At 46.0% G+C, this 19886-nt stretch overlaps 1 protein-coding gene across 1 annotated transcript in view; it reads left to right on the top strand.

The window, feature by feature from the left end:
• The first annotated feature begins 408 nt into the window (after positions 1-408).
• Positions 409-19886, top strand: part of TMEFF2 (transmembrane protein with EGF like and two follistatin like domains 2) — a 253882-nt gene continuing 234404 nt past the window's right edge. Inside the window, exons 1-2 of the mRNA XM_053360539.1 lie at positions 409-985; positions 3244-3353. Coding sequence (XP_053216514.1) covers positions 808-985; positions 3244-3353 — 288 coding nt within the window. The 5' untranslated portion in view covers positions 409-807. The remainder of the gene's footprint in view (positions 986-3243; positions 3354-19886) is intronic.

Genomic DNA, 19886 nt, shown 5'->3' on the forward strand with positions numbered 1-19886 from the left:
CGGGGGCGGCTGTTTTACCTGGCAAGGTGCAGCTGCTGCCGCCCTTCTTTTGCCCCCCACCACCCTGCCAATCCATCCTCCTCCGGGAGCCGCTTCTCCCTCCTCCTCCTCTTTGCTCTGCCTGCTGGATGGTCCCTCAGTCAGCCAGCTCCCAGGGTGGGGCTGGGTGCTGCTGCTGCTGCTGCCGCCGCCTGAGAGCCTCCCCAGTGCGCCTCGCCTTGCCGAGCGCGGAGCGGGCGCAGCATCAGCATCTCTCGCTCCAGCTGCCGCCGCCTCCTCCTCCTCCTCCCTCGCAGGGACCTGCATCCCGCTCGTCCAATCACGGCCCGCGCTGCCTGCGCCACGTGACCCCGGCGGGCTGAGGGGACCTGCTGCTTTCCCAACGCCAGAGGGATGCGGGCGGCAGAGCAGGAGAGGAGGCAGCGGCTGCGGAGCTGCGAGGTGCCTTGACTCTCTTTTCCCCCAAGCCCAGCCCAGCCCGACCCCTTTATGGCAGCGGCTGCTCCAGCCTCCTGGTCCTCCTCTTCCTCCTCCTCTTCTTCTTCTTCTTCCTTCCTGACCATCCCTGCTCATGCCGTTCCCCGGGCTGGGCCAGGCCCCTGGATATCTCTGCTGAAACTCTCAGGATCATCATCATCATCCTCGCCATCATCACCATGCCAGGACCTGGGTGCCTCTTCCTAACCTGCTGTTGGCTGGGGCCCCCGGGATGCTAAGGATCCCCCCGTCAGCCCGAGAGAGCCATTCGCTTTTTGGGGGACGCTGCCGTTCCGTCTTGCTGCGGCTGCGGAGTTGAGTTACGAAGTCATGGTGTTGTGGGAATCTTCCCCACCTCGGCAGTGGAGCAGCGGCTGGACACTTTGCGATTGCTTTTGCTGGTTGCTGCTGCCGGTGTTGTTTCTCATCGTAGCCCGACCGGTGAAACTTGCAGCTTTCCCTACCTCCTTAAGTGACTGCCAAACGCCTACCGGCTGGAATTGCTCTGGTAAGCTCGGGGAGCGGGAGCGGGGGTGGGGGGGGGGAAGAGAAATGTACAGCAATGCCCATCCGTCTCTAAACGAAAGCATCTTCTAAAAAGAGATCGGAGGGGTGGGGTTGAGCCAGTCTCTCCAAACCTCGCTGGCACATCGCGCAGCTGTCTGGAAATTACAGGTCGGATTTGATGCGAAAGGAATAGAATGGCTGGTCAGCAAAGAGGGCAGGAAAGTATCTATAGATCTTTCTCTACTTGCTTCGCCACCTTTTTAATTGCCTGTGCTTCAAATGGGCTTTTGATTATCATCTCTGCAGACTTGCACAGTCTGGACGCAATCAGGTAACTCGCAAAGGGTGGATCTTTTATTGTTTTTTAGAAGTGTTAAAAGTTGGAGCAGGAGAGAGACGGGGAAGATGCTATAAATCAAGTTGTGATTCTCTGAGAGGTCATAGGATCTTGCAGGCTGGGTTAGATCTCCTTTCGAAGAACCAGCAAATTTGCTAATCTGGGAAGCTATTCCACCCCCCCCCCCCACCTGCCTTAAAGCTTTTAAGACTATGCTGTATATATTATTTTTAAAAACAGAGATTGGGGTTGCCTGAAACCTTTTATCTCTCTGCTTTCCCCCCTCTTAGCTTTTAAAAAAGGAATCCTGTTGTTCTTGAAGGGAACTTAGAGCAAGTGTTTATTCCCAAATTCACACAGCACACAAAGCAAGATAATCTAGAATCGGCTGCTGAGGGTCTTTCCTCCTCTTTCTGTCATGAAACAGACTTGCCTTTTCCTTGTTTCTCTAGACAGCTTGAGCCCTGCTTAAAGTGGTTTGCCAGACACAGTTCAAGTAAAATGTACTAATTGAATAAGGAAGAAGCAGTGGGGAGTTACCTCCCCTCTCTCCATCCGTTGTCTTTTCTTATGGCCAGACTCATCCTCAATAGGTTAATTGTAGTTCTGTCTGGAGTGTGTTTACCATTTGTACAGTGCTTCCCACACAATCCTGGTTTGCAGATGCTTCTGGGAGTACCTTCTTTTGCAGGCTGCATCTCCAGATTTTTTTAAAAAACAACAACACAGAGAGAGAAAAATAAACATTGTGCATACAGCTATAGATGTGTATCTACAGCTGCACACAGAGACATTTCTAAACACACTAGTAGGGTTTTGATGCAGTTTGCCCTTCACTAAAAATGCTGTGTAACTTTGTATCGTCAACAAAACACCTACATTTCCTCTCAGCATATATGCTGGATAGATAACAGAGCATGTTACTTCTATCTTATAACTCAAATCTGATTTCACAAACTATGGGAAGCCCAATACTTTGCCATATCTCAAGTTACAGTAACCTCTGCAGCAAATACAGCATTATTTAGCCCAGCACCGTGGCTCTCTAATTTATTTCTTTTTAATTACCCCGGGATTACTTTGGGTGTATAACTAGAATGCCATAGTTCAGTGCAGTGTGTATGTGTGTATATGTGTGTGTGTGTGTGTGTGTGTGTGTGTGTGTGTGTGTAATCATTAGGGTCAATAAGTCACTTTTGCCCTATGGGTGGTGTTTCCATTTTCATTGCACAACCAGGACATGGCTAGGAACACAGAGATGTTAATAAAATCAATAGAACACAATCTTGACGACTTTGGAGCCAAATATGGCTGTTTGGCTTTATACCTTGCTACACACTCTCCGAGTAGGATGGCAACTAGCTGAGGTCTGAAATCTGAGCTGGCATTCATGAGCTGAATCTCCAGCCAGATTTGTTAGCCTGCCTGTCAAAACTGGAGGAAAGGAGCTGGGTCTCCTTTCAGCAGCTCTGTCGAGAAGCTGGCACCCCTCCTATTAACCTGGAGGTGATCAATCTTCATTGGAATCAGACAGCCTATCACAAAAAGCACATAGCCTGTTTATCTTTATTATTAGGGGGCTTTGTTATGTCACTGCCTGGAGAAATGCCCATTCTAAGACTTTGGACCAGAAGATTTCATGGGGAGGGGTGCAGAATCATGTTGCTTTGCAACCAAATGCTTGTTTTTTGTGGAAATGGAAACTACTTTCATAGAAGAAGGAGAGGAGGAGCTGGGAGATTAACAGGGACTGCAAACTCCTCTGGAAACGGGCAAAGCGAGGATGAGAAGACAACCTTTCTAGATTGCACATTGCTTCATCAACAATGTTAGGTGTGCTACATACATAGAAAAGCAACTGCCCCTGTCTGATATTCCTTGCCAGACCCAAGGCTGACAGCATTTTTCTCTTTGCGTTTGAGGTTATGATGACAGAGAAAACGATCTCTTTCTCTGCGACACCAATACCTGTAAATTTGACGGAGAGTGCTTAAGAATTGGAGACACCGTGACTTGCGTCTGTCAGTTCAAGGTAAGAAGATTGATCTCTCCTTCCTTAATTCACTAATGAGAATACAAATCAGGGATCTCCCTTTACAACCCATCACTGGGCAATTTATTTCTCTGCATGCAGAGAAGTCGGAGTGAAAACCTGGCAGCTAGTCTAAGGTGCTTGGCAGGGTAGCCAACTGGTGTCAAGAAGATAGAAGATTCTCTGGGAAAATGTAGATGCTGTTCTTCCAAATGCCTCTTTAGGGTCGTCAGCTTCAGGTTGTGTGTGCGGGGTTCAGCTGCTGTGGCCTTTTTGGAATCAGGATTTTCTGTCCTTTTTCAATTCAGCCAAACATATAGCATCTTCTTTATACATCCAGGAAGCCACTGAAATAGTTGCGGAGTAGTTGATTTGTAAGATGGCTTTTATACACCAAAGGCAAGTTAAGGCAGTGCGTAATTCAACAATGCTCCTTAATTCACAGGGAGAGAACGTTTCAAGCTAAATTGCAACCCTAATTCAAAATCCAAGGAAGATTCAAGGCTGCTTGAACAGACTGAGTCCCATTGATTTTGAGGGTGCAATCCGTGTTGTTAGAGACCAAATTTTTATGCATTTTGCTGAGACTGAATGTTACCATAAGGGCTACATCAAAAACTTTAATTGAAAGGTGGTGAATGTTTTGTATAGATTGTACCTGAAAGTAAACATTGCATGGAACATTGCATAAGTCCTGCCTATTCCAGGAGACCATATTTTCCCACAAGTCTGCCTAAGGTGGCTTAAATCCACATTCTCAAACAAATATGAAGTAGATTATGTTGAAGGCAATGGGATTTACATCCATGTAATGGTCTGGCGTTGATACACTAATTGAACCTCAGTGGAGGTGAATAGTATCATTACTACCTCTCAACATAGTAATTGAAAATTCATTTTATTTCAGTATGGAATCTATATTTTGCTTAGGTGTTCAGGTCTTTATTCTTGTATATTTTTAAATGCATTTAATCTGCACTGTAGTTTGCTGTGCACTTTAGGAGTAGATTTGTTATGTTGAACCAGTATTTCCCAAGCTGGTTCACCCTCCAAATGGCATTGGACTCCAATTCCCATCATCCACAGGCAACATAGCCAATGGTCAAGGATGATGGGAGTTGTAGTCCAACTTCTGAAAGGTTGGAGACGGGTGTGGCGAGCCTAAGGATTCTTTGTATAATTACAAGTGAACAACCAAACACGCACACCCTGCCCACCTCACTGTTCAGTGTCACAATATATTAATTTGAAATGTACTTTGTTTGATTTTAACAGAGGAAATACTCCATTAAGCTTGTATAGCATGTCATAACCAGTGACTAATCAATCCCTAAATTAAGTATCAGAGCTACATAATCTTCCTTGCTAGAAATTATTCTGCTTGGCACACTGCTCTTCTTCACCTATCTCTAAATAGCTATATGAGATTACATTCAAATGTAAATATTTAAGGACAGTTCTTGTCAAAAGGAGAAGGGAACAAGGATACTCTGTAGAAGTCTAAGATTCTTAGTTACTTTGCAAGTTGTTCCTTCCCAAGAGATTGATTTAATGCTCTGTCCTTGTATCACTGCCTGGTGAGTAAAAGCAGCAACCTCAGAGCCACCGGCAGTGAAATTAAATTAGACACAGAGTACACTTCGTTTCTTCTGCCTGGTTCCAGTTTGGCTTTGCAGTAGGTTTGAAGTTAGTGAACATGGAAGAATTGAAGTTGGGTTTTGTTTTGTTTTAAAGCAGCAGCTATTTCCACAAAATAACACAAGTACAGTGGCACCTCGGGTTAAGTACTTAATTCGTTCCGGAGGTCCGTTCTTAACCTGAAACTGTTCTTAACCTGAAGCACCACTTTAGCTAATGGGGCCTCCTGCTGCCGCCGCGCCGCCAGAGCATGATTTCTGTTCTCATCCTGAAGCAAAGTTCTTAACCCGAGGTAATATTTCTGGGTTAGCAGAGTCTGTAACCTGAAGTGTATGTAACCTGAAGCATATGTAACCTGAGGTACCACTGTATATGCTATTCACTTTCTTTAATGTATGTCTTAACTTATAAGTCTAATTCCCATGCTGAAGAGTAACTAAAAAAAAACCACTTTTAAAAAACCCAAGAGTAAGTTACAAATGTTTCTGAATTAATACAATATCAATGCCTTGATACAGTTATACAAAATTCATTTAAGGTGCTTGGAGTTCAGAGCAATCTCTGAACACTGTGTCGATTCTCTAACAAGGGAGTCAGTCATTGGACCTCAATTCTTCCTGAAAGCCATCTGTCTTGAAAGCCCCCCTCCTTCATCCTGAATGTGGGGGCGCTGGCTGTAGTTATTCACTGAGCAGGCAAAAAACATGTTCCAGGCAGGGTTGCCAATTGGCTGGAGAGAACTTGCTCCTATGCTTTTAGCTGAGGATTGATCTGCAGAAATCAGCTGGCAACGCTTTTTCGTGGAATAGTGCAGATGAGCACTGCCTCCTCCTAATTGCTGCCAATCAAGCTGCTGCTAAAGGCACAAGTCGAGGGGCAGGTTGGAAACAAATCCTGGGACTGAGCCCCAGTGAGTCCTGGCCCTGTTTCAGCCCTTTCTGAACTTGTGCTGGAAAACAGAACTACTTAGCAAAACACACACGCACACACATTATCATGAGGAGTTTTTGCATCTATTTAGGGAATAATTGTGTATTTCATTGTGTGTGGGGGGGGGGCAGGTTGCACTGTTGTCAGGTGCTGTGATTTATTCCCACCCCACCTTATATAAGGAAATGGGAAATGTAAAGAGATATTCCCAATTTCTGGGTAACTCCAGTTTCTGGAGTGAGAGAAGACTTTGCCCCCTCTTTCAGCCTTTCAACTTTGACAAGGAGAACTTCCATTTCTTGGTATGGCAGAGTGGCACTGAACACTGGGAAGTGGGGTGTGTGTGTTTATATACAGGGGGAAAAGATCGAGATGAGATACTTTCTACAGCGCTTTGCCCCCAGGCTATTCAATAAGCTCTGAGACTGAGTCTGGAAATCATGTTAAAGCACACAGAGAAATTAGATGAAAATGGAATGGCTGGGATTTGCCTTCTGGACAATGTTGGGAGTACGTTCTGTTCCTCTTGCCCTGGACTTGCTTATCGCGCACCTGCTGCTCATATTGGACAAGCCAGTGACACTATAAATGATGGCCATGACTCAGGCTGCCCCTAATACAAGCCAGTCTTCAATAAGACATTCAAATAAAAAAATAAAAGCCACTCCATCCTGTCCTGAGAAAGATCTGGACACAATAATATAATGATTCTATGAATCTGTGGTGCGGCCCTTCTGTGTCCATTGTTGTTCATTCATCAAGTGCTAATGGTAGCCCTTGATGAAGAATTTGAAGACCTATGATACTGGACCAGTTGACTTCAGAGCTGAATTATGTGGCTCCATTAGCATAATATTAATTGGTGGGACTGATACTGGCCTTCCAGAGGACATTCCATCTGGCATAAGCTTTGCCATCCTGCTGAGCTCCAGATGTGCTGGCTGTAGCTGAAGGGAGTTGACCAAGGCTGGTTGGTGGTACGACTGCCTGGGTCAAATCAGGCCTGCACAACTTGTGACCAGCAACAGTCATAGAATTCTGGCCAGCCAGATGCTTGGTCAAGCAAGCAATGAACCCAGGGAGCCTATTTGGTCCCGGGTAGTCTGTCACAAAGGGCTGTGAGCTGTGGCTTACTACAGTGGTGCGTTGGTTCTCAAACTTAATCCGCTCCGGAAGTCTGTTCCAAAACCAAGGCGCACTTTCCCATAGAAAGTAATGCAAAACGGATTAATCCGTTCTAGACTTTTAAAAACAACCCCTAAAACAGCAATTTAACATGAACTTTACTATCTAACAAGACCATTGATCCATAAAATGAAAGCAATAATCAATGTACTATACTATAATAAATAAGACAGTATTGTATATGATAAAAATTAAAATTATTTTTTCCCCTTACCTGCACTGATGATAGTCATTGTTTGGATGGGGGACTTTTATCCATTTCTGCCATCACACAATCAATCAGTAGCTGAACTAGGTTCCACACAGTCACAAAAACCGGAAAAGCCTATTTTAAAAAAACCCAAAATAAATAGCAAAAACAAAAGCGCCAAACTTAATCCATTCTGTTTGTTTGACTTCCAATATGTTTGAAAACCAGGACACAGTTCTGGTTGGTGCAGGCACCCTGGAAACAATAGCAGACAGCTGCATCGGACGTTCAGCTTCTGAAAAAATGTTCGAAAACCAGAAAACTTACTTCCAGGTTTTTGGCATTTGAGAACCAAGGCGTTTGAGAACCAAGGTACCACTGTAGTTGTGCTGGGCCACATGAAGAGCCTTCCCTGGGTCCCTGCAAGGGCAGGTACCAGCACCTGTTATCCCTGGGCAGCTGCTAGGCCCCCTTGGTCCCCCATTTTATACAAACCACCTGGCCCAGTACTATGAATAATGCCCGAGACTAGCTGCTATTTTAGCTTCCTGAAATGTGCTGCTGCTCAAGGGCATGATGGGAGATTTAAATGGCAGCTAGACCCAGTCACCTGGTACTGCTTTACATGTCACTTCTTTTGCTTCCAGATGCACAAGGAGACTTTAAGTTAACCAATCATACGCAAAGCTCCTCCCACTCATTTGCACCTTGACGTTATCGCTGTAGCAGTCAGCAGATGGAGCTTGTTATTACTGAACTCAAAAACTAAAGTTGGTGGAACTGCAAGCTGAGTCAAGAAAACCTCAGCATCAAATGGTAGAAGAAGTAAAGAGCAGGCTGGGGAAAGGCTCAAGTGTTTGTGTTGTTAGCCTGTGCTGCAAACGAGATACACCGAATTGTTATAACTTTGAGCAACTGAAGCAGTTCATGAATTGAGATCCAGCAGTTTTTCAGTGGGTGGATATTAATCCAGTGGGGTCAAATTCTAGGCCCGAGCACAATTTCCCTCCCCAAATTATGTTTGGAACGGTTGGACAATTAGGAGTGGTGTATTTTGCCAAATATTTTTGACATGGTGGTGAAAATTTTAACCATTTTTCTCAACTACAACAAAAATTCTCTTCTGAGAAATTTCGGGCAAAGAAACTCCATTGTTAGCTCATATTGTTGGATGAAGGAAGTAATCGGTTGAGGGAGGAGAATCAAGAAGAATGAGTGCCAAGCTCATGGCTTCCTTTAGGGATATCAAAATAAGATTGTGCAGTATTAAAACAGGATCCATGCCCAAAATTTGTTAATGGGAAAAAGGGAGAAGCCACTTGGCCAGGAAGGGACTGGTTATTTTCCAAAAAGTTTCCTGGAAATTGTTTTCTGAGAAATTCAACTACATGCTTTGAGTATACTCTAAGGACTAGACTAGAGAAGTGCATGCTGACGGTCTGGTTGCTTGAGTTAATATTTTTCCTTCAGCAAGATGGGCTTCAGAGCAGGATCAGGCAATGTGGCTTCCACCAGATGTTGTGGACCACAACTCTCATCAGCCCCAGTCAGCATGGCCAGTGGTAATAGATTGAGGGAGCTGTAGTCCACAACATCTGGATGGCACCACACTGCTCTCAAGGAAGTGATCTGAGGACTGCAGCCTGTCACGCTTTCTGAATTTGCAAATTGTCGGTAGTCTCGACGTCATGTTGTTGTTTAGCCGTTTAGTCATGTCCGACTCTTCGTGACCCCATGGACCAGAGCATGCCAGGCACTCCTGTCTTCCACTGCCTCCCGCAGTTTGGTCAAACTCATGCTGGTAGCTTCGAGAACACTATCCAACCATATTGTCCTCTGTCGTCCCCTTCGCCTTGTGCCTTCCATCTTTCCCAACATCAGGGTTTTTTCCAGGGAGTCTTCTCTTCTCATGAGGTGGCCACAGTACTGGAGCCTCAGCTTCAGGATCTGTCCTTCCAGTGAGCACTCAGGGCTGATTTCCTTAATAATGGATAGGTTTGCTCTTCTTGCAGTCCATGGGACTCTCGAGAGTCTCCTCCAGCACCATAATTCAAAAGCATCAATTCTTCGGCGATCAGCCTTCTTTATGCTCCAGCTCTCACTTCCATACATCACTACTGGGAAAACCATGGCTTTAACTATACGGACCTTTGTCAGCAAGGTGATGTCTCTGCTTTTTAAGATGCTGTCTAGGTTTGTCATTGCTTTTCTCCCAAGAAGCAGGCGTCTTTTAATTTCGTGGCTGCTGTCCCCATCTGCAGTGATCATGGAGCCCAAGAAAGTAAAATCTCCCACTGCCTCCATTTCTTCCCCTTCTATTTTCCAGGAGGTGATGGGACCAGTGGCCATGATCTTCATTATTATTTTTTTTGATGTTGAGCTTCAAACCATATTTTGCGCTCTCCTCTTTCACCCTCATTAAAAGGTTCTTTAATTCCTCCTCACTTTCTGCCATCAAGGTTGTATCTTCTGCATATCAGAGGTTGTTGATATTTCTTCCAGCTAGGGATTCATCCAGCCCCACCTTTCGCATGATGAATTCTGCATATAAGTTAAATAAGCAGGGAGACAATATACAGCCTTGTCGTACTCCTTTCCCAATTTTGAACCAATCAGTTGTTCCATATCCAGTTCTAACTGTAGCTTCTTGTCCCACATAGAGATTTCTCAGGAGACAGATGAGGTGATCAGGCACTCCCATTTCTTTAAGAACTTGCCATAGTTTGCTGTGGCTCGACGTCATAGCTAACAGCTATGGAGTTAAGTGCATGATAGTTCCATAAGGAGACCAGCCTCATCTGAATATTAGGGTCAGCAGCAACTTCTGCACTCAAAGGGTTCATAAGTGAGCTAACATGGCATCATGGCTGGAGGGTTAGGTTTGGAGAGAGCGTTGGCCACTTTTGAACCTGAGGCTGTCCTGTGAACATCAGTCTGATCTGCAGCAATTCCCCGATGATACTCTACAGCTGGCAAGTTCATATACAGCAGACAGAGGAGAGAGACCTTTTCCAGCTCGAGAGTTGCGTTCCCTTTTGGACAGCTTGCTGAGGACCACATGCAGGTGATGGGTGGGACCAGAGGGAAAAAAGTGAGTGGAGACAGTGACATAGCGTGGGTTGCTGTCACCCAGGGCAGGCTAGCTATCAGTGCTGCCAAAGAGACCCCCCACCAGCCTGGAGACTGAAAGGTGGCCTGGCCTCAGGAATGTGCCATCAGGAGCATGAGGAAGGTATATGGAACCCTCTATCTGGCCTGTGCAGAGCCTCTGTGATTGCTGACCTCTACCAGGGATGTGATAGTGAGGCCAGGCTGGGTTCCAGGGCCCAGAGACCCCCAGCAGCAGGCATGCAGGGAATGAAAGGGAGCTGGGGACAGGGCCCACCAGGATGCACCTGGGTGGTGGTGGTGGCAGTCCCCTGATAGGTTGCTCTCCCACTTTTGCCAAGGTGGGACAAGGATCCCTGTGAAACCCACAACCTGCACGGGGGCACCTTGTTGCACCCCTTCAGAATTTTGTTCCTTCGGGCCATGGCCCTCTCCACACTATACATGTAAATTTTACCTTTGTGCAGTGGGCTGGTTTCTACATTGATACAGTACATTTATACATTGATACAGTAGTGGATTGTTGTAAAAATTGGTATCAAAAGGCCATGAAATGCTCAAAGTACATAATGAGGTATGGTTGGACGGCAGCCTATTTCAGTATGAACCAGCCCATCATTTGATGTGTTTAGTTCTCCGACTATGATTTCATAGCCCTGTTAAGATGTCTCCAAAACCACGGGGCTCCAAGGGACCTTATTTCCCAGTTTCAAGTTTCTGAGAAGCTCATAGAAGGCACGGCAGCATAGTTCCTTGGATTCCTACTGTTTCAGCTTCTGCTTGAACTGGTGCCACAATCCCTTCCCTAGACGTTAACTTTCTGCTGTAGCAACATAATTTTCCTGGCTGCCAAATTACCCACCAAGGAGAAAGGAGGTTATAGGCCCATTGTGCTGGATGTCTGCTGAGGTCAATGGATGAATCTGGTGCTGCCAAACTATCAGCAGCGGCTGATGCACGCTCTCGAAATTGCAAATGCAGCACCAGTCACAGACTGCTTGCGCAGGTATTAATAGTAGCATTCTGTGCGATGATATTATGTAGTACTTATTAGATCAGCATTACAGAGTAAATTAACAGAGTTAAGGGTGGTGGGGCTTGCTGTAAAGAGAGGCAATTTAAACAAAGATTAAAGAGGAGAGGCAGTCATGGGAGAGAAAGGCAGTTCCATGTGATACTGGAAATAATGTTTGACAACCAGGCCGAGAGGTGCAAGGGCTGAGGCAATAAGCACCCATGCTTCTTCTTCTTTGGCGATCACTCGTAGCCGAGTAAGATTGTCTTCCATAAACACGGTTTTAACAATGAGTCCGTAAGTGACTGTGGAGGCCAATTCTGGATCCACACTTCCTTCCACAGTGGGGACATTGGTTTCCGGGTGGGAGTTGATCACGGTGAGGGTTTGGCTTCCTCTTAGCACGTCCTGATGGGTTTTGGGTTGGGTTTTTGGAAGACGCCTGTGCGTGAATTTGTTTTATGTGTGTAGATCAGTGCGCGCTGATCAATGCACAGTCTTCACAGTAAGGCTCTGTTCCAATGGCATGAGTAGTTACGACAAACCGGTAGATCTGCTGCAACCTTCTTCTGCCTTCACAGCTGTTGTAACATACCGCTTGTTATCATCCGCCTGTTCTGCCGTCGAGGACTTCTTGGATCATTATTTGCCTAGCTCCTTCCCTTCGACCTTACTGCCTTGGGTGACCCTGCTGGGAGTACGAGATTCCCCGACGGCTTCACTCACAAGGGTCATAGGAACATGCAAGCCCACTCACCACGACAAGGTGATGATCCAGCCCCCATGTGCACACACCAACATACCCCACTCTTTCCCACACTGACCTGTTTTCTCTTGCCGTGATGTGATGGGGAGGAGAATCATAGAATTGTAGACTTGGAAGGGACCCTGAGGGTCACCTGGTCCAACCCCGGTGTGATGGCTTGGGATTTGGTCTCGGAGGCTGAGGCTAAGGAATCCCAGCCTGCACAGGAGTCCCCGCCTCCAGAACCAGCTTAGCCGGGGCTGGGGCTTGAGCCTGAAGGGTCCTCACTTGTGCTGGATCCTCAGGTGCAGGCACCAGCTGAGTCTGCTCTGGCTCCTGAGGTGATGGAGGACCCATTGCCTGCAGGTGCTCCACTCTCAACCCTGTCAGAGGAAGCTGAGGTTGCTTCTGGATCCAGTAACCCTCCAGGCTCTCCTGAGCTGCAGAGGCCCAGGGCAGAGAGGCGGAGGGAACTAAGTTCCCGCAGGAGGAGTGCTCGCCTCCAGGCCAGGAGAAGCGAGTCACCTGTGGACCGGGGCCGCCCTATGCCTCGGGGCAGATAAAAGCCAGCCAGCCCAGTCCCAGGTTGCGGGAGCAACGTTGTTGGTAGCCAGTTCCTGCCTGCACCCTGTCCTGCCAGATCGCCTGACCTCACCCGACTCCCTGCCTTGGACCCAGCTTCAGCTTTGACGGACAGCCTCAATACTGCTCCCTCGACTTCGGACTGGACTCAGACCTCGCCTCACGGAAACCAATGGGACCAGCACACCCTGCTATGCAGGAATCTCAACTCAATCTCAATCTCAGTTCATGACAGATGACCATCCAGCCTCTGTTTAAAAACCTCCAAGGAAGGAGAGTCCACAACCTACCAAGGGAGACTTTCCCACTCTTACCATTAAAAAGTTCTTCCTGAGGTTCAGTGCGAATCTCCTTTCTTGTAACTTGAAGCTATTGGGCTGGGTCCTACCCACCTGAGCAGGAGAAAACAAGCTTGCCCTATCTTACATGTGACAGGCCTTGAGATATTTGAAGATGGCTATCATAGCTCCTCTCAGTCTCCTCTTTTCCAGGCTTGAACATACCCAGTTCCTTCAACCGTTCCTCCTAAGGCTTGGTTTCCAGACCCTTGATCATCTTGGTTGCCCTCCTCTGCAAATGTTCCAGCTTCTCAGTATCCTAGATTGCATCACATTGTTTCATCCGCCAACATAAACTGCTCATTTTAGAGCTACTAAGTATACAGTATTTAGAGTTACTTAAGTATACAGTCACCGCTCGTTCCTGGGCCTTTGGCAGTAGTTATGCTGCATACATTAGCAAGCTGCAATGTTTATCTCTGGGCTGCAAAAAGCTTCAACGGCTGGTTTTTGCCGCTGCTGGGAGCAGTTCAGGGCATCCCCCCCCCCTTGCTCAGATGACAAAGTGGTTCATGAGAGCTTATTATGAGAGTTCAATGTTGGTGACGATGGTCACATGTGATCATCTCCATGTGCTACAGAAACGTTTGCTGGTTTTGCTACCACAAAGTGAAAAGGAAAGACCTCACCCTGATAATTGTTGGAGAAACCAGTACTGTATAAGTTAGGGATGGGAGAATCTGTCAATTTTAGTTTCTCACGTTTTCAGTCATAAATTCAGTTCTTCACATTTCCATGTCAGTTTACAGTATTTTTTTTCAGCTTCTTATGAAAATGCATCATTTTAGTGTGAATTTCTCTTAATACATACATTTTTGCAAAGCATTTCCCCTACATATGGTGCATTTTTGGGATGCTATTTTCTAATCCAAAATGCACCATATACGAGGAAATTGCTTTGTAGTAATAATAATAATAATAATAATAATAATAATAATAATAATAATAACTACCTGTACTTTACCCTGCCTTATTTATTTATTTATTTATTTATATTATTTTGTAAACATTACTTGGCTGAAGAAGTGCAAACTTCAAAGAATGGGTGTGTTTCCCTTTTGGAAAGTTCAAATGTGGTAGGTTTGCCTTTAAATCAGTGTTTCCCAAACTTGGATCTCCAGCTGTTTTTGGACTACAGTTCTCATCAGCCATGGCCACTGGTCCTGCCAGCTAGGGATGCCCTGGCACCTCCTTCCCAAAGCCCGGGAAGCTTCTGCCCACCTTAGGGAGGTAGGTGTGAGGCTCCAACGGGTCCAAGAGCCCTCCTGCCACCTTTCCCAAGCCCACCTGGAGGCAGAAGGGCTCCAACATCCTGTCAGAGCCCTGGCACCTTCTTCCCAAAGCCCGGGAAGATTCTGCCCAGTTTAGGGAGGCACAATGCTTGCTCATGACGTCAGGACATCAGGACATTATGCACAAACCTCAGTCCCCCACATCATGCCCTAACTGTTCCCCTATGGAAAATTTCAAGGGACAGCATCAGAGAATGGAGTCCCCCAAGGATGGATAGTGCAATTGTACATATCTCGGGGCAGGTCTCATTGAACTCAGGCAGAAGCTAACTTCTGAGTAGCTTTGCAGAAGCATTACACTGTAAATACTTGCATATAGAATGGAGACTTTTACTATAGTAGGAAAGGACAGGCAACACTTGACGCTCCATTGCCGTTTCCGCTACTTCAAGTACTTTCTTTCCTGATCGTTGTACAGTGGTAAAGGTAAAGGGACCCCTGACCATTAAGTCCAGTCGTGACCGACTCTGGGGTTGCAGCACTCATCTCGCTTTATTGGCTGAGGGAGCCGGTGTACAGCTTCCGGGTCATGTGGCCAGCATGACTAAGCTGCTTCTGGCGAACCAGAGCAGCGCACAGAAACGCCGTTTACCTTCCCGCCAGAGTGGTACCTATTTATCTACTTGCACTTTGACGTGCTTTTAAACTGCTAGGTTGGCAGGAGCAGGGACCAAACAACGGGAGCTCACCTCATTGTGGGGATTCGAACCGCTGACCTTCTGATCGACAAGTCCTAGGCTCTGTGGTTTAACCCACAGCACCACCCACGTCCCGACAGCGCCACCCACGTCCCTGTACAGTGGAACGAACTTAATTCGTTCTGGAGGTCCATTCTTAATCTGAAACTGTTCTTAACCTGAAGCACCACTTTAGCTAATGGGGCCTCCCACTACCGCTGCACCGCCGCTGCCCAATTTCTGTTCTTATCCTGAAGCAAAGTTCTTAACCCGAGGTACTATTTCTGTGTTAGCAGAGTCTGTAACCTGAAGCATCTGTAACCTGAAGCGTCTGTAACCCAAGGTACCACTGTATACAAAATAGGGCCTCTGCCAACAGAAGTAGCAGGATAAATAAATAAGTAGATCCTATGTACTCAAAAAGCAAATGCAGATCAGGTTGCTTGGCGTCGCTCAAATGAGTTCTGATCCCTTCCAGGCAAGGCCTTCGTCCCAAGAAACTCATTTTTTGCTGCTTGATAATTCTGCAGGCAGATAGACCACCAGGCACCTACCGAGTCCGTACGGTAAGGGAACGGTATTACTCTGCAGAGCACCCATTATGCGTCTGCTTCCACAAGAACAGATGCTAATTCTGTCTTCTGCTAGAGAACAGTCTGATGTGCTCATTAGGGCATTCATTCTTAGGAGTCTTCCCTTCCTTTTAGATCTCCGTACCATCTGTAGGTTGCTTATTGGTTCTAAAAGGGGAGGAAAATAAAGCAGGATTGCTTCGTAACTTAAAGGCAGCTGTTGAGGGGGAGATTGTTATAGCTAAACTCAGGGTTGCAGAACCCTGAAAACCTTTAAAGGAAGGATGGAAAACCTTTGGCCTTACAGATGCTGCTGGGAGTTATAGGTAAAGGGACCCCTGACCATTAGGTCCAGTCGTGGCCGACTCTGGGGTTGCAGCGCTCATCTCGCTTTATTGGCCGAGGGAGCCGGCGTACAGCTTCTGGGTCATGTGGCCAGCATGACTAAGCCGCTTCTGGCGAACCAGAGCAGTGCATGGAAACGCCGTTTACCTTCCCGCTGGAGCAGTACCTATTTATCTACTTGCACTTTGATGTGCTTTTGAACTGCTAGGTTGGCAGGAGCAGGGACCGTGCAACGGGAGCTCACCCCGTCGCAGGGATTCGAACCGCCAACTTTCTGACTGGCAAGTCCTAGGCTCTGTGGTTTAACCCACAGCACCACCCGTGTCCTGCTGGGAGTTATAGTCTATCAAAATAACACCTCTGCTTTAAAATGTATGCACACAGACTCACGCAGGCCAGGGAAAGCCACTCTGGGAGAGGATTATTTTGAGTGGGGACGCAGAAAAGGGTGTGTGTGCTTAGTGACCAGGGGTCAGCAAACTTTTTCAGCAGGGGGCCAGTCCACTGTCCCTCAGACCTTGTGGGGGGCTGGATTATATTTTGAAGGAAAAAAAGAAATGAATTCCTATGCCCCACAAATAACCCACAGATGCATTTTAAATAAAAGCACACCTTCTACTCATGTAAAAACACCAGCCAGGCCCCACAAATAACCCAGAGATGCAGTTTAAATAAAAGCACACATTCTACTCATGTAAAAACACGCTGATTCCCAGACTGTCCGCAGGCCAGATTTAAAAGGTGATTGGGCCGGATTCGACCCCCGGGCCTTAGTTTGCCTACCCATGGCTTAGTCCTTTCTCTGCTTCCATCAACAACACTTTTCTGCTTCAATCAACAACTGTCAGGAGTGAGCAAGCAATAAATCACACAGAGTCAGTGAAGGTTTTTATTATTATTATTATTTAATCTTTATTGATTTTATAATGAATCACAGTTGTAACTCTCCATCAGTAGTGTAAATAAAAGAAGTAATAAAAAAAAAGTTGGGAACAAGGTAAAGTTATTCCCATATTGAGACTTCCTTCCTCCCCAACCTGGGTTCTCTACATTTCTATATCAACTGCATATTAAACAGCATCTATTTTGAAATTATCCAATACTTCCAAGAATTATCTCACATTGCAGTAGCCATTCAAAGTCTGCCAAGGATTTTACATGTTTACAGTGATCTTTTAAGTACTGTCTGTATTTATCCCATTCTCAGTTAAATTTTTGACCTTGATTCCTAAATTTCACTGTCAATCTTACAATCTCAGCCTGCTCAAATAATTTTGTCTGCCATTCCACTTTTGTCAGTATGTTCTCTCCTTTCCAACATTGGGCTACCAGCATTCTTGCAGCTGTGGTTGCATACATAAATAATCTCCTTAAATCTTTTGGTATCTCCACACCTATAATCCCCAGGAGAAAGGCTTCTGGGTTTTTTTTGGGCAAAGGTTAGTTTAAACATTTTTTTAGCTCATTGTAGATCATTTCCCAAAATTCCTTTATCCTTTTGCAATTCCACCACATATGATACATAGTTCCTTCTACTTCTTTACATTTCCAACACAGGTTAGAGCTGGTTCTTAAATTTTTGCTAGTTTACAGGTTGTCAGAAAAGTTAACTCTTTATTAGGAGAAACAAAATCTACTCAGGGGTGTCAGGCCTAATGAGCACATCAACTCTTCAGTAGGCCTTGGCCCTATGAGGCAGTTGTATGAGTTCAAGGTCCTCGTCTTCCCACTGCTGCCTAAGTCTCTTCCTCTCCTGGGTTTTCCCCAAGCAATCTGGGACTATGTTGGCATGGCTACCTGTGCTCCTCTCACTTCAGCCCTCTCTTGGTCATAGTAGACTGGAAGGAGGGGAGCTGGTCGCAGCAGCAGGAGGAGACACCCTTGCTTCTTCAAAAGCCTGACTCATATCTGCCTCTTGGCCTCCCTCCTCTTCTGTTTCTGATTTTGAACTTCTCTCTGCAACAGCCTCTTCTGGCTCACTAAGCCCTGTTACCACTTCAGCTTCCAATATCTCCTCCTCCCAGTCTTCTCCCTCTTCTCTCTCTGACCACCCATCATTGCTCACAGTCTCTTTCACTGGGCCCACAGCAACTTGCAGGTTGGATCCACGGCGATCAACTGATCCCCAATGCAATAGGTACCTCCTTAAAACCAGCTTATTTAAGAAGCTCTTCAGCAGAGTAATTCTGTTAATGCTGTTTCTGTCTCTCCTCATGTTGTTTTTGGCTTTATGGAGTTCGGTTTTTGCTGTTTGCTAGACTCCGTTTCCTGGGTTAATTGTCGTTTTATTGCAGTGGTGGCTTAATGTGTTTTGCGGTTTGTATTCCTGTTTTGTCTGATACTTGATGGCTGTGAGATGCTTTGAGTTCTCCTTTGAAAACAGGCAACAAATTATATATATTTAAAATAAACAACAGAATTCCAGTGGTGGGGCCCACCACTGAAAAGGCCCTATCTGGGCTTATCACCCTCTACTTCCTTTGGGGGGTGTTTTTATGATGGCCAAATCATAGAACAGACCTAAGAGCCAGATGCAGTGTTCCAGGTCTCTCTGTTTGGCCACCAGAACTCTCTCCAGACCACACCCCTCGCTTGCCACACCTCCTCTTCTTAGGCCACACCCCTCTGGTTTTTTGAGTAGCCTTCTCCACAGTTATTCCTTGATAATGTTTTCCTTGCCATGATGGAGGACAGAGGCAGCATGCAGGCGTGTGTACAAGTTACTCTCCTGCAGAAAGGAAAAATGTGTCATTGTTGCTCTGCACACTTCTACCTCTGACTCTGCCCATCACTGATGTGCGGTTACTCAGATGGCTGCTCAGAAGATAATATGGTCCTCCGGCAGAAAGCATCCTCCATCTCCACCATAGTGGTTTACTAATCAGGTGCTCACTAGTTTGAGTATACTTGGGTGGGACAGTCTACTTTTAAAAATAAATTTTATTAAGGTTCATAGAGAAAAATACAAAACTTTAAAATAAAAACCTTTTTTAAAACAAAACAAAACCAAGACTTTTATCTAAATACAATAAAAACACAAACGGGGAGGGGGGAGGGGGAGAAACAAAGTTGTACCATGGAAGTCAAACGGAATCAGTTCCAGAAGTCCATTCAACTTCCAAAACGTTTGAAAACCAAAGTGTAGGTTCTGATTGGATGCCGTGGAAGCCCCGTCAGACATTCAGCTTCCAAAAATAGTTCTCAAACCGGAACACTCACTTCCGACTTTTGGGAGCCAAAACATTCGGGAACTAAGCTGTTAGACTTCCAAGGTACGACTGTAGAGAAAGTAAAAGGATAAAAAAGAGCAGAAAAAGAGGTTAAAATAGAAAAGCAGAAAAATAATTTTCAGTAAGTAAAGAACTTCTGATTCGTCATCTGTCTACACACACACACACACACACACACACACACACACACACTTCATCCAATCCAATATAAAGGTAAAGGGCCCCCTGACCATTAGGTCCAGTCGTGGCTGACTCTGGGGTTGTGGCGCTCATCTCGCTTTATTGGCCCAATGAGCCAGCGTACAGATTCCGGGTCATGTGGCCAGCATGACTAAGCTGCTTCTGGCGAACCAGAGCAGCGCACGGAAACGCTGTTTACCTTCCCGCTGGAGCGGTACCTCTTTATATACTTGCACTTTGACGTGCTTTCAAACTGCTAGGTTGGCAGGAGCAGGGACCGAACAATGGGAGCTCACCCCGTTGCGGGGATTCGAACCACCGACCTTCTGATCGGCAAGTCCTAGGCTCTGTGGTTTAACCCCACAGCGCCACCCACGTCTCCCAATCCAATATAACACCCAACAAAGCCACTTTCCATAAACAAACATTATCTCCAATCCAGATATCATGATTTCTTTTTCACACAAAAAGTCTATGGGAGGTTTCCAATCTTTAACAAATGTCAA

The sequence above is a fragment of the Podarcis raffonei genome, chromosome 1 (genome assembly GCF_027172205.1).
Source record: "Podarcis raffonei isolate rPodRaf1 chromosome 1, rPodRaf1.pri, whole genome shotgun sequence".
Classification (NCBI taxonomy): Eukaryota; Metazoa; Chordata; class Lepidosauria; order Squamata; family Lacertidae; genus Podarcis; species Podarcis raffonei.